Here is a 15,692-nt window from a genome sequence, read left to right on the forward strand (position 1 = left end):
AGATCCCTAGGCAAATCTTGACCTTTGCCATAGCTTTATGTGGTGGCTGGGTTATCATTTTGTGAGCTTTGCTAGCAGATACTTCTAGCCTTTAAATGGAATTTTGTTGACATTATTTTACCATACCTAAGAATGACTGTAAATAGTTTTGAAAATTTCTGAATTTTTTTCCTTTTTTTTTCAGATGTTATCATTCATGCATGCCCATAGTACATATTTTCATCAAGGTCATGACCTTTTCAATGAATTTGATCCGGAAATGAAGAGTATAACTGTACAGGTAAGAAAATAAACAAAGAAATTAAATGGAAAACATTTCCTGAAATATTAAAGAAAAAAGGGGGTAGTAGAAACTTTAAAATACAAACACTATACTATGTCCAAAGAAAATGACAAAAAAGACAACAGTTCACAAAATAATACACAGCAATCTAATGATTTAGCCACTAGGCATTAAACAAGCTACAATCAATCAATCAATGATTCACCAACACAAATACAAACTGTCTTTTAATATTTTAAGGTTACTGAATTATTATTAGATGATAGATTTTTGAAGGCACTAAATTTTTATATTTTCATAGTAACTTCAAATGCATAAAGACATAAAAGTCTTTGGAATATTGCATTTAGTTCATGAAAATATGCAAAAATAAATACCCCAACATCATGCTTGACAGAGCTGAAGTAGCAGATAACCAGCGAAAAAGGAAATATTTATAACAAAAATAGAAACGTTCTATGTTAGCCATGGATTACTGTTTTGAGAAATTTTAAATTATATTTGATTTAAGGGCAAATTTTGCCGCAAATCGGACCTTCTCTTTCCTTGGCTTAGGAAATTACAATTAGAGCATGATTCATTGACAACATATTTATTCCAATTCCATCTGTTAGTATTACCATTAATTTTGCAAGACAGAATTTATTAAATAGTACATAATACAATCGATTTCTTGCCCTGATATGATAAATTGAGATTCTTTCATATTATTGAATTGTCAAATTCAACCTAGCCTCTAAAGGGATGAAAACCATCGCAGTTCTGTCCCATGATAAATATATTGACAGTTATACTGTTAAATCTTCAGGTAGATGAGTTGAGAGTGAAAGCTACACAGGAGAGAAGAGAAATGGAAGAACGTCACACATTAGTCCAGAAAAAAGTAAGCCTCATTTCTTTTCACATTTATGTTCATAGTAGAGCACTTTCATGGACATACAACCATATATGACCCACAGCCCCTGTCTTAAAGTAAATGTTTCCTTCCTATCAGTCCACATTCGTTTAATGGAATAGCCCTAATGTGGATCTGACATGTTTTAGGTGTACTTTATTATTCCTTATCACTTCTGCAGAGAAATGTTCCATCAGGTTTATTGTGTGATTTATATAACAATAAAAAAATGTCAATATACATCGTTTTAAAAAAAGTTACCTTTACAAACATTGAAATGCTTTGAATTAGTTATTACCTTCTTTTATTATGAGTTGACGTAATTAGAAATATGGTAGCAGAAATAAGTTGTGAATCATAACTGATGTCTCAGTGTATAATAAATTCTATTAGAAAAGCTTTGAACAAATTAAAACTTATATATACTAATACAAACAGTACAGTTAGATATCAGGTGGGTTTTCCCTTTAATTTGGAATTCTCTGTGTTTGTATCATATCTATTCAGAGGCAAGCTTCCTCGTCATTTGGTTTCTGGTGGAAAGTTATCTCATTGGCAATCATACCACATTTTCTTATTTTTAAAGTAGCTCACAGTTCAGTTTGTTTGTTAACTGTTCTAATGACAATCACAGATACCAGTTTATGCTCAGTTTGAAAACTCTAAGGAAACAATGTGAAAACTTCGTCAATAATTTTATAACTTTCTAACACATTTTTTGACTTGATAGTTGATATGATAAACTATTTGATTTGATTTCATGCTTTACAAACAGAAAACAGGAAAGGTTGGTATGTATAAAGTTTATTTTGTGTCATTTGTCCTGCTTTTAATTCCCGTGCTTTCTAAAGCGGACAATAAATAGTTAGGAGGGAGTCTGATAAACTATTTGACCTTCTGTCCCACTTTTGTGTCCCCAACTGCTCCCGAATTGCTGGGCAGAAATTTTATGAAACTTTTACATAATCTTACTGACATGATTTACTTTTGACCCTGCTATTTCATTTCTTCCCCTCTTTTGGGGTTAACTTTGAGATAACATGGACATTGTCATATCTGCATGATATACTACACATCTGCTTCTCTTCCTAAGCCTTTCATTATTATTCAATGAAACTTCCTTAGAATCTTTATCTTATTATGCTATTTTTCACCTCCTATTTTGCTTTTAGATTCAAATTATTTTTGGGGTTTCCCTTAACAAAGCATTGACCTTGCCATTATTTTATCTTGGGGGCAGCCATTTTGTATCTGCAACTTCTCCTAAACCTGTTATTACAATTCGTTGAATCTTTTTTTTTCAATTTTAACTTTATAATGTTTTTGTGCACCTCCTATTTTGTTGTTTAATCAGAATCATTTTTGAGGTTTGTATTAGGACCTCACAGACTTTTCAAAGTGCTAGGGTAAGCATTTTGTGAGCATTGCTCATCCTAACTTATCGTCAATTATTGGCGATTCCTTTAAAAATTTGAGAGAACCAAATAAAACCTCAGTCTTTCATCAAGTAACTGATGAACTCTGTTGCCCTTGTTACCTAATGGTAGATTCAGTGAATGAAGTCAATTTTGTTCATGCAAATAAGAACACAAAAAAATCTCACTGAAGTGGCACAAGTTAATGTGGATCCCTACAACAGTATGCTTCCAAGAAAAATACAATCTGACACCATGTTATAACTACATATACACCTGTATATTGTTGAAGACCATATTTTGACCTGGCTGTCTTTTGTATTTCATATTGTTAAGTTCATGTCTCACTGACATTAACACAACATCTCCTTTTATTCATTTATGTATATAAATAGATGGAAAGTAGAAGGTCAACATTAAAGTTCTGTGAATGGAAAATAGTTACAACTGATTGTCAGGTCTTCCATCCAACAACTTTTAATTTGTTCCATCATTGAAGCCATATTTTCATGAATAACCATTGCTCTTTTGAGTTTACAGGTCTTTTTGAATACCTTCTTTATCATATTAAATAAGGAGTAGTAGTATGATTGCCAATGAGACAACTAATCACCAAAGACCAAATAATGTGGATATAAGCAATTATAGGTCACAGTATAGCCTTCAACAATGAGCAATACCCATACCCTAAAGTCAGCTATAAAATTCCCAGAGTGAGACATGACAAAATGTTAAACAATTTAAACAAAAAATCCAACAGCCTGATTTATAACAAAACAATAATGAAAAACAGGCAGCAACGAACAACAACCACTAAATTACAGGCTCCTGACTTAGGACGGGCATACACAGAACGTGGCAGGGATAAACCTGTTTGTTAGTGCTCAATCCTCTCCTAGCCTGGGACATTGATGTAACAGCACAGCATAAGAACAAGTTGGAAATGGCTTGACTCATCAGATTGGCACACAGCACAAGATTCAACTAACATTAAGAAAGACAAAAGTGCAAATCTAAGTGAACTCCAAATTACTGAAAGCTAGTACAAAGCCATTAACAACTAACAAGTAAAATTGTTCTCCCAGACTTGCATGTTTACATCCAAATCCTTTTGTAAATATGATATACACATTGCATTTGGTCAATTTTTTTTAATTTTTATTTATTGTCAAAACTAAAATGATAAACATAGTAATGGATAAGACTTAAGTTACAAACTTATTAAAGTCTTCTCAATGTATATCTAGATTACAAACTATTTCATGACATAAATCTGATTTATTTAGAACTGTGCATAAACAGTGTCATTTGGTCTCTCTTGTGGAGAGCTGTCTCATTGGCAATCATACCACATCTTCTTTTTTATATTGTTTAAGAATTTTTAACAATGATTTTAACTGTTGTTATTTTTTGCCTATTTCATGATCACATGAAATTTGTGAAAAAAAACTCCTGCATGAATAGTTTGACAAGGTAACACTATTGGTATGAAGGGCTAACTTATTTTGTTAAAACACAAATTTTACCCCTGCATGAAATGTTGATGCCTTGAAATTGTGAAAATAAAATCCTGCGAAAATATCCTCATTTAATGTATTTACTTAAAATTATCAAAACTGAACTCTGATATATTCAAAAATAAATTAATTTTGTTGTAAGAACCAAACATAATATTACATTGATAGACCTTTCATATTATTGACCTTGTTTTGTATAGAAATAAATAAAAAAGTACTGAAAATGATACAAAATATACTCAGATGCAATATACTGGTAATTTGATTGTGTTTTAAATTAACTTTTGATCAAAGAAGGTGAAGTTGTAAAGATGAAGATAAATCCATCTTATGTATAACCTGAAGCAAAAAAATTGAAAGCCCTAAAAAAGTCAAGAGATTCTTTTAAGGATTTTATAATGTCAAGACCTCAGGCTTGGAATTTACAATAGAAATATAAAAAGTTTTGTTATATCAACACATAAACTAAATCATCAAAACTATTGTCATCACTAAATTTTCAATGTTATTACTACGTCTGTAGATAATTACAGCTATACATATCACGTTCTTCCTAATATTCTATCCTTGCAATACAGGTATAGGGGAAGAAACTTGATTTTTCTTTCCTTTCTTGTTCTTCCTTTTACAAATTCTCTTTCCATCAGGTCCAACTGTACATCTGCGTTGTCTGCGTGGACAAATCTTTTTCCCACTAGCATCAACAACACATCTTTTATGTCTCCTTTTGATTCTACTTCGATCTCGCTTTTTCTTTCCTTTTCTATTTTTCTTATTTTTCCTCTTTTTGTTTTTCTTGTTCTTGTTCTTTTTATTTTTCTTCTTCTTCTTCTTCTTCAACTTTGTAGGCTTGATATCTGGACTGCTGTTGTCCTGAGTGTTTTTTGGTTGAGCAAGATCACCCCTAGAAACACTGACGACTAACTCTTGTGTATCACTTTGTTGAGTTATTTCCCTTGGTTTAACAAATTCACTGTTATCAAGGCTGGTTAACTCCCTTCCCTCTATTTCCTTTGGGGCTGCACAGACTGGAGGGTCAATATTATAAAATGAAATATCATCCGATCTTTTCATCCATTCTTGTAGCCATTTCAATGTTGAATCACAATACAAGGGGTTTCCATCTAAAAATAACTTCTTCACATTTGGTAGGGTACGTTTGAGGTTTTCTGGTAAACTTTCTAGTTCATTATACTGTAAAGCAAGAATAGATGTTTTTTCCATTACTTCACTGTTGGGTTGTTGGACCAGTTTGAGAAATGATTTGACTAAACCTGGGCTGTTCATCATGTTGACATTTTCAGCGTTAGAAATTGCTTGTATGAAGTCACGGTTTAGTTGTGTGGTAGTAGTTTGAAAGTAAGAGAGACTGATTTCATTCAACTTGGGTAGATCCTTCATGGCATCTTTCTCAATTAGCTTTAATGGATTATTTGAAAGTTTTAAACATTCTAGACTGGGTATATTAACAAAAGCCCCTGGCGTCAAAACCTGTAAATTGTTGGCGTTGAGGTTGACACTTCTCAGCTTTGGCATTTCATCCCAAGCACCCTCAGCAATACGCTCAACTCTGTTGGTATCAAGGGAGAGAACTTCCAATTGTGAATTGATTGCAAAGTTTCTCTGTGCTATTTCATAAATCCCATTATGATCAAGGAAGAGTTTGTGAATGTTTCTTGGGAGAAGTCTTGGAATGGACTTTAGTTGGTTATTACTAAGCCATATTTCCATCAGTCTGTCTAAATACCCAAAAGCCTTGTCGTCCACTTTGGTTATTTGGTTATTGTTTAATGTTATCAAATGTAAGTTAGTGATGTTTTCAAAATGTTCTGCTTTTATTTCTGTCAGTTTGTTATTTCCCAAGCGGAAGTCTGCTACAGATGCTGGCATTTTCCCTGGGACATCTTCTAATAGACAATTTGTAAAATCAACAAGTTGTAAAATATTAGATCCAAATTGTAATTCAGGAACACGTACAATGGGATTTGAGCTCAAACTCAGATATCTCAACAATTTCAGATTGGCAAAAGTCTTTGGTGAAATTCTTGTGATCTGATTTTGGCTAAGATCAATCATCCTTAAGTTGGTGCTCAGTTCAAAATTTTCATCTTCAAGTGACTCTATTTGATTGGATACCATGTTAATTGTATGTAGTGAATCAAGACCATTAAGGGACCTTCCAATCCTTGAGATTCTTGTGCTGGTAATAGATAACAAACGTAGATGTGCGAGTCCGTCGAAGGCTTTATCTTGAATAAAGACTATAGGATTGTTAGATAAGTCTATACTCATTAGGGAAGGCAGACTTTTGAAGGACCGGTCCAAAACTTCACTGATGCCGTTACCAGACATACGAAGGGTCTGAAGTGACGTTAGTTCCTGGAAACTACTACTGGAAAGTTCCGTTAATTGATTACTGGAGAGGTCCATAGTAGTGACAGTATTTGGGAAATTTCTAGGGATGTCCCTAATTCCAGTACCAAGACAATTAGCTATACCACTATCACATGAGGTACACTCAGCTGGACATGTCTGACCAAAGGTTGCCAATGGCAACACAACCAGCAGAAGTACAGCTTTCAAAATCATCCTGTCATCTGAAAAGAGAGTAAAGATTTTATAAAAAATATGCAGTAATCTTTATAAAACATGAATATTTTGCTTATACATTGGCAGTTCATATATTTGAAGTGACTTCTAAAATAAATCAAAAGTGCCATTTAATGAACTTCTTATAAGACCCTTTTAATTTTTCAAAGTTTTGATATGCTGAAGACAGGTGTCATATGCTCTGTTTATTTCTCTTGGTTTGTATATTTCAAATGAAATTATGAGTTATGAACATGGAAAAACTACTGTATATATGTGAAGGGTGTAGAGTGTAACATTAATCTATATATCAGTCAGTTATATTAGCTAACACTTTGGATTTATTGGCAATCTCATCATCAGATTGAACCCATCTGTCTGAGAATTAATGGCATCAGATTGACTGCATCAGCCTTAAAATTGATGGCATCAGATTGTAATGCATCTGTCTAAGAATTGATGGGAGAGACATGCTATTACATGTTGTAATAAGTTATTATCTCTGACAATGTTTGGACAATGTTTTAATTATGGTTGATTTGTATTGACAGGGGGAGATGTTTTTAGATAAATAAAGGAGCATATATTATCAAAATAAACAGTGAACTTATAGTGACCTGTAAACATTGTGTATATGATACTGTAAACAAATGTAACAGATTGGTCTTCTCTCTTGTTAGCAATTATCATTTTCATTCAGTAATTGCTAATTATTACATTGATAAACTGAAATTTTAGCTTACTTCAATAACCATTGGGTTGCTATCATTTAGATAAGATGAAAAGTTTTGCAAGAACAAAGTTCAGAAGCTTTTTTTAGAATCTAAACATTGTTAGTTCATTTGACTTTTCTACCAGAAAAAGTTGCTGATAACACATAGATTTTAGACTTGAATTCAATCACTGTCCTTACATTGTCAAGTATTACATAATTGTGTGTCCACACTTCTTAGACAGACACACAGTCCTAACATTGTCTAGTGTTATATTATTGTGTGTCCACATTACTTATACAGAAGCATAGTCCTTACATTGTCTAGTGTTACATAATTGTGTGTCAACACTTCTTAGACAGAAGCACAGTCCTTACATTGTCTATTGTTACATAATTGTGTGTATTGCATTGTCTAGTGTTACATAATTGTGTGTCCACACTTCTTAGACAAAAGCAAAGTCCTTACATTGTCTAGTGTTACATAATTGTGTGTCCACACTTCTTAGACAGAAGCACAGTCCTTACATTGTCTAGTGTTACTTAATTGTGTGTCCACACTTCTTAGACAGAAGTATAGTCCTTACATTGTCTAGTGTTACATAATTGTGTGTCCACACTACTTATACAGAAGCATAGTCCTTACATTGTCTAGTGTTACATAATTGTGTGTCCACACGTCTTAGACAGAAGCACAGTCCTTACATTGTCTAGTGTTACATAATTGTGTATCCACACTTCTTAGACAGAAGTATAGTCCTTACATTGTCTAGTGTTACATAATTGTGTGTCCACACTATTCATACAGAAGCATAGTCCTTACATTGTCTAGTGTTACATAATTGTGTGTCCACACTACTTAGACAGAAGCACAGTCCTTACATTGTCTAGTGTTACATAATTGTGTGTCCACACTTCTCAGACAGAAGTATAGTCCTTACATTGTCTAGTGTAACATAATTGTGTGTCCACACTACTTAGAACTAAGTATAGTCCTTACATTGTCTAGTGTTACATAATTGTGTGTCCACACTTCTTAGACAGAAGCACAGTCCTTACATTGTCTATTGTTACATAATTGTGTGTATTTCATTGTCTAGTGTTACATAATTGTGTGTCCACACTACTTATACAGAAGCATAGTCCTTACATTGTCTAGTGTTACATAATTGTGTGTCCACACGTCTTAGACAGAAGCACAGTCCTTACATTGTCTAGTGTTACATAATTGTGTGTCCACACTTCTTAGACAGAAGCACAGTCCTTACATTGTCTATTGTTACATAATTGTGTGTATTGCATTGTCTAGTGTTACATAAAATGTGTGTCCACACTTCTTAGACAAAAGCATAGTCCTTACATTGTCTAGTGTTACATAATTGTGTGTCCACACTTCTTAGACAGAAGCACAGTCCTTACATTGTCTATTGTTAAATAATTGTGTGTATTACATTGTCTAGTGTTACATAATTGTGTGTCCACACTACTTATACAGAAGCATAGTCCTTGCATTGTCTAGTGTTACATAATTGTGTGTCCACACTTCTTAGAAGCACAGTCCTTACATTGTCTAGTGTTACATAATTGTGTGTCCACACTTCTTAGACAGAAGCATAGTCCTTACATTGTCTAGTGTTACATAATTGTGTGTCCACACTTCTTAGACAGAAGTATAGTCCTTACATTGTCTAGTGTTACATAATTGTGTGTCCACACTTCTTAGACAGAAGCATAGTCCTTTCATTGTCTAGTGTTACATAATTGTGTGTCCACACTTCTTAGACAAAAGCACAGTTCTTACATTGTCTAGTGTTACATTATTGTGTATCCACACTTCTAAGACAGAAGCACAGTCCTAACATTGTCCACACTACTTATACAGAAGCATAGTCCTTGCATTGTCTAGTGTTACATAATTGTGTGTCCACACTTCTTAGACAGAAGCACAGTCCTTACATTGTCTAGTGTTACATAATTGTGTGTCCACACTACTTAGACAGAAGCATAGTCCTTACATTGTCTAGTGTTACATAATTGTGTGTCCACACTTCTTAGACAGAAGTATAGTCCTTACATTGTCTAGTGTTACATAATTGTGTGTCCACACTTCTTAGACAGAAGCATAGTCCTTTCATTGTCTAGTGTTACATAATTGTGTGTCCACACTTCTTAGACAAAAGCACAGTTCTTACATTGTCTAGTGTTACATTATTGTGTATCCACACTTCTAAGACAGAAGCACAGTCCTAATATTGTCTAGTGTTACATAATTGTGTATCCACACTTCTAAGACAGAAGCACAGTCCTTACATTGTCTAGTGTTACATTAAAGTGTGTCCACACTACTTATACAGAATATGAAATTCTTTTTGTGAACTTATTTTGTTGCAAGTGGTAATAGTTATAAAAAAGGATTTCTAAAATAAAACTGATAGCCTTCAAAACAAAATTATTTAAACTACACTGGGTTAATCTAAGGTAATGTTACCTTTATAAAATTATCACATGAAAATGATAATTTAGGTTTCCACCGCTAACAAATTTAAACATTATAAATATAATTGACCACTAAAAACTAAATCTAGCTACAGATAAATATTATTTTCTGCTTTAACATTTGTCTTTTCCCTTGCATAGGTTGAAGCTATTAAAAACTTTATAGCCAACTTGAAGTAGTTAACAATAAAACTATTTGACTTTGATGTTATTAAGTCCCCCTGATCGTGCCCATTGGCCTTGTATTTAATCTTTATTCACAATACAGATATTTGATGGAGAAACTGAGCATATAACATGCATTTGGTTTGTTACCCGACCTGCACCTAATGTATATAGGGAAATTTAAAACATACTTTCATCCTTAATTGATAATTGTTTTGTATAATTTTAACGGACAGAGTTTGTTGCTACTTTTTAAGTGCATTAGGCAAAACAAAACATTTCTTTTATCTCATATCTTTTCTTAAATGGATAAAAGAAGATATGGGTTTACATCAATGAAACAGTAACCAAACAATACAAATTAAAAGACATTTAAAGGACAACATGTTGTCTTCAACAATAGGCAGGTCTATATAAAATATTAGCGCGGGAGGTCGTGGGTTCCAACCCCGGTCAAGTCAAACCAAAGACTTTAAAATTGGTATAGTTGCTTCTCTGTTAAACATGCGGCATTAAGGAGTAAGAGCAAAGACTGGTCTGCTCGGAGTCAGGGTTAGGTGACATGTCTTCCTGCGGATTGTTACCTTGTGAAGTAGCACGTTAAAACTCCTGCTCAGCCTATCGATCTAGTACAAAGCAGGGTTAAAATTCATATTACATTAACAAGTTCTCGTCCTGAATATGCATATTAATTTGCCACTGGACATTTAGCAGCCATCCATCATCATCATTATATACACTATGTTAAGCTTTTCTATAGTAGAGCTTACTACAGTTGTTAACATAAGAAAAATGTAAAATTTGGTTAGAAGTTCATTTTCTTTTATATTTTGAGTTTATCTGAACCGAATCCTTTTAGAATTTCTAATAGACACCAGGAAATAGTCATTAGAAAATTATTTGTTGTAGGAAAGGACAATTCTTTGCTTCAAGGGTCATTTTCAGAAGTTTTCACAAGTAGACCTGCATATAAACAGTATCATTGCATTATCTTGAGCATTCAATATGAAACTTATGAAGATGTGGTATGAATGCCAATGAGACAACCCTCCACCAGAGACCAGAGACCAAAATGATGTTGAAGTGGATCAAATAAACAATTTTATCATAAATCAGGGTGTAGGTGTTTTAGTTTGAATTGTTTCACATGTTGTGATGTGGGAACTGACTTTATGGTATGGGTTTTGCTCAATGTTGAAGGCCTGTTACCTAAAGTTGCTTAGGTCTACATCATTTGTTCTCTGATAGATAGTTGTCTCATGTGTAATCATACATTATCTCCTTAGACCTGATACATTTTACAGCCTATATATACTTTAACCAATTTTCCAGCATCTGGTTGGTTCAATTTAAATCTTATATAAAGAGTTTTAATTTGTAAGAAATTTTTTTTGAAATATTTAGAACAATGTACCTGATTCATTAGATTCATTATGTTAACATAGTTCCACATTTGCCAATTTTAAGTTTCAATGCCAAAAACTATTTATAAAATTGAAAAGATTTGACCATTGCAAGAAATTCCAATAATGACTTTTTCTGTGATGAATGAAATTTCAACAGTTCATAATGATATTTTTAATTAGATTATGTTTGAAAAAAAGTAGAAAAGGCACATTCCATGCACTTATCATTTCAATGAAAAGATGTAAAAAAAATATATATATTTTCCTGCCAAGATGTTTCTTGTAAGCTGCTGAGAAAAAGCATTGAAGAATTTTGATTGTTCTGGCCTTATGATACAATCTTTGCAGAAAATGCATTGTAGACATTCTATGTGTACCGGAGAATGCCAAATCTCTGTCAGATTTAATGCACAGTAATTAAATCACAAAGATATCATCTTTATTGACTGATTAGTATTGTTTGTTTGGTGCACTTAGATCTCGTCTTAGATGTTGCTTCAAACAAAATACAAATTAAAATCCAGAAGTCATGTTTTACTATCAATTTTCAAAACATACTCTTTACATCCCAAAGTCTCATTGACTCCCTAATAGTGTTATGAATAATAACCCATCCCCAAATAGTATATCATAATTATACAAGATGTAAAGTAACTACGGTAATAGAACCTGATAGGCACAATATAATTGGCTTGAAAAAAGCAATGTTCAGAAACCTGTTGGGTAAATAGCATATTTAGTTGAAGGGAGTATAAATTTAGCAGTTTTCTTTCTACAAATAACATTCAGTAAAATTGCATTTTTTTTAATTAGAAAATTCCTATAAATTAATATTTTTTGTTGCTTTTTGAATTAAATACACATGTGATGATGGATTTACTATAACGTAAAAACACAAGAAAATATGTATATATCCAGATAATTAATTCTTCTGATGAGAATTCTTCTTTGTAATTTATCTTTCAATAAAAGAAGCATCATCATCAGCAAAGTCTTTGAAGAAGTTATGTAACTGGATGTTTATTTCAACCATCATTGCAAGATGTCAATTTAATGAAAATAGTTTGCTTTGAGTGAAGTTTGGTTCATGTTGTCTGGTGATAATCCTACAATTTATTTAATTATATTTATATAAAATACACCTGTTTATACAGAATGGGGGATTTTGTGTGACATAATTCCGTTATGTAAACAGTGCAGGAAAATTCATTTAAAGATTGCTGATTCAGCAAAAGATAATTTTTTTTAATTAAAGAAGTTAACAGAAGGTTAAAACACATTCCAACTTTTGAAATAGAGTCAGCCTAAATATAGCATTGAAAATTTGAAGTGTACATCTGGTATAAGTTTTCTGACATGCTGCTCCATGGTATATCATACACTGATGATGTGATATTTGTAAATAAATAAGACACATGTGATGATGGTATATTGGTACATTCTTACACTTGCAATTTTATTAACTACAATAAGTGTATGTATATTTTTGATGATATCTCAGTTTGTTCCTGGAATCAGGTTTATGATAGAATTAATTTGCAAGAAACTTTGGTGAATTGTTTATAACTATTGATGTGTGCTCCCTATCAATTTTTATGAATTTTAGATTTTACGTTTCCGAGTTATGGGGTTTTATTCATTTTCATGTTGTTTGTTTTTTGGTCATTTTTCTGTTTTTTTTGCCAATGTATTGTCAGTTTGTTATTTATACGACCGCAAAAAAATTTTGCGGTTGTATATTGGTATGACGTTGGTTTTCGCACTCTAACTTTAGTTAAAGTAAATGGATCTCTATGAAATTTTACCATAAGGTTCAATACCACAAAAGGAAGGTGGGGATTGGTTTTGGGGGTTATGGTACCAACAGTTAAGGAATTAGGGGCCAAAAATAAGCATTTTTGTAACTTCCAGACATAACTTGTGTGTTAGTGTATGGATCTCTCTGACATTGTACCACAAGGTTCCATATCACAAAGGGAATGCTGGGATTGATTTTGGGGGTAATTGTCTCAAAATTGTAGGAATTAGGGGCCAAAAAAGGGGCAAAAAACAAGCATTTTTCTAGTTTCATGACAATAACTTGTGTGTAAGTGTATGGATCTTTATGAAATTGTACTACAAGGTTCCATATCACAAAGGGAAAGCTGGAATTTAGTTTGGGTGTAATTGCCCAAAACGTTTAGGAATAAGGGGCCAAAAAGGGGAAAAAAAACAAGCATTTTTCTAGTTTCCAGACAATAACTTGTGTTCAAGTGCATGGCTCTCTCTGAAATTGTACTGCAAGGTACCATACCACAAAGGGAAGGCTGGGATGGATTTTGGGGGTGATTAATCATGAGGGGGTTAAAAAAATTGGGGGGGGGGGGGGGGGGGGTTTCTTTAAAATTTTCCATTTTCAATTGGTTATTTCTGATTTATATATAAAAGCAAAAAATAATGATATGGTTTGTATAGGTAAATTAAAATTTTTTAAGTTCTTTGACCACATTCTGTGTCAGAAACCTATGCTGTGTCAAATATTTAATTACAATCCAAATTCAGTGCTGTATCAAGCTTAAATGTTGTGTCCATACTTGCCCCAACTGTTCAGGGTTTGACCTCTGCGGTCGTATCAAGCTGCGCCCAGTGGAGCATTTTATCTACTTATGAGTTTGAATGTCCCTTTGGTATAGTCTTTGGCCTCACCTTGACAGTGATGAGTTGTAACATATTAGTACCTTTCATATCTGTCTGATTCCCTCTTCCTGTTTTCCAATACTTTGTGAATTACGAGGAGGGGTATGCTTAGCATGACAACATGGGAATTAAAACTCTTCTTGTCTGTTTATTAAGAATTTCCAAAATTTCAAGATGCATGCTGATTTTATAAAAATTAGAAGGCAGGGAGAATATCAACTAAGTTTTTAATTGTATCTTTTATGTTTGTCAGCAAAGTAAATACTCTTTAGTCATGATATAAAAGGCTAATTTTTAGCTGGTGTCATATGGTATTTTAACCCTGACAAATATATAAACAATACATACAAAAAAAATATCTGGAATTCTGTAAAAGGAATTATCAGCCAAGGCCCTTGGGAATTATAAAAAAAAAGATTCTAGATCTTGCTTTGATGTTTGTGCATGAATATTTTTAGGAAATAATCAAAATCATAAAGTCATGTGATATCAACAATAAATGATTTATGTAACACTATAAAGACATTTAAATGATAAAGAACAAAAATCAAAACACAAAATATACTCTCTTCAAAGTATTCATCCTTAAGCATTGTTTATTGGAAAGGACAAAAAAAATCAATTAAAAGTTTTTTTGCTGTAAGAAGAAATTATTGTATTCTGGAAAGTTTCATTCAGACAACCTGATAATACTGATAACTATAAGAATTTTGTTAAATGAAATGGGCACCACTTTAATTTAAGTAGAATTAAACAAATTAAATTTGTCGAAAAGAGTATATATTTCTTATTTACAAGCTTTGAAAATTTGACAAAAAAATAAAATGATGAAAAATTGTAAAAAAAAATAACTAAAGTAGTAGTTTTCTAGATATTTTGATAAATTATTAAAATAATATTATGATATATAAATATGCAAATGTAAAAATTCTGAGGTAAAAGTATTTGACTTGATATAAAAACTTTTTTGCCAACCTACCTGTTAATATAGAGATATAAATCCTTGGTTCACATAGTAGATGTAGTGGGACTGTAAGCTATGTCATATGACTCACATCTGATTCTGAGGGAGATGTGGGTGGAACGTGGTCGTGTAAACATAATAATGTTATTGTTATATACTTAATAAAAGTTATGATTAAACGATCATCATCAACATCGTATTATAGTTCATCATTCATGTAAAATTAAAATGCTTGTTCTAAGTTAATAGATTGGGAAATTTTGTAATTGATTCTGTATTAAAGTTTTATTAGTTTGAAATTTTGTAATTGATTCTGTATAAAAGTTTTAATGGTTTGAAATTTTAAGGTCGTAGAAAGTCATAAAAAGTAAAATTTGTTTGACAGAACTTAGTCACTGGTAATTTATAGCTGACTGTGCGGTATGGGCTTTGCTCATTGTTGAAGGCCATATGGTGACCTATAGTTGTTAATTTCTGTGTCATTTGGTTTCTTGTGGAGAGTTGTCTCATTTGCAATCATACCACATCTACTTTTTTATAAGTATACAATTCAGATCATGTTTATGTTTTGAAA

General features: G+C 32.4%; 2 protein-coding genes across 3 annotated transcripts in view; one reads left to right on the forward strand and one right to left on the reverse strand.

Moving 5' to 3' along the window:
* LOC127719372 (arf-GAP with coiled-coil, ANK repeat and PH domain-containing protein 2-like) overlaps positions 1-15,692 on the forward strand; it is a 97,754-nt gene that overhangs the window by 22,866 nt on the left and 59,196 nt on the right. For both annotated transcript variants that reach the window (XM_052225474.1, XM_052225473.1), the window contains 2 exons: positions 185-280; positions 1,092-1,166. In XM_052225474.1, the coding sequence (XP_052081434.1) occupies positions 185-280; positions 1,092-1,166 (171 nt within the window). The remainder of the gene's footprint in view (positions 1-184; positions 281-1,091; positions 1,167-15,692) is intronic.
* LOC127719373 (slit homolog 2 protein-like) lies at positions 3,731-15,263 on the reverse strand. Its single transcript, XM_052225476.1, has 2 exons — positions 15,134-15,263; positions 3,731-6,707 (listed from the first exon to the last, which is right to left on the reverse strand). Exon 2 carries the CDS (start codon positions 6,697-6,699, stop codon positions 4,672-4,674), a length of 2,028 nt encoding a protein of 675 aa, XP_052081436.1. The 5' UTR covers positions 6,700-6,707; positions 15,134-15,263; the 3' UTR covers positions 3,731-4,671.

The sequence above is a fragment of the Mytilus californianus genome, unplaced genomic scaffold (genome assembly GCF_021869535.1).
Source record: "Mytilus californianus isolate M0D057914Y unplaced genomic scaffold, xbMytCali1.0.p SCAF_11, whole genome shotgun sequence".
Classification (NCBI taxonomy): Eukaryota; Metazoa; Mollusca; class Bivalvia; order Mytilida; family Mytilidae; genus Mytilus; species Mytilus californianus.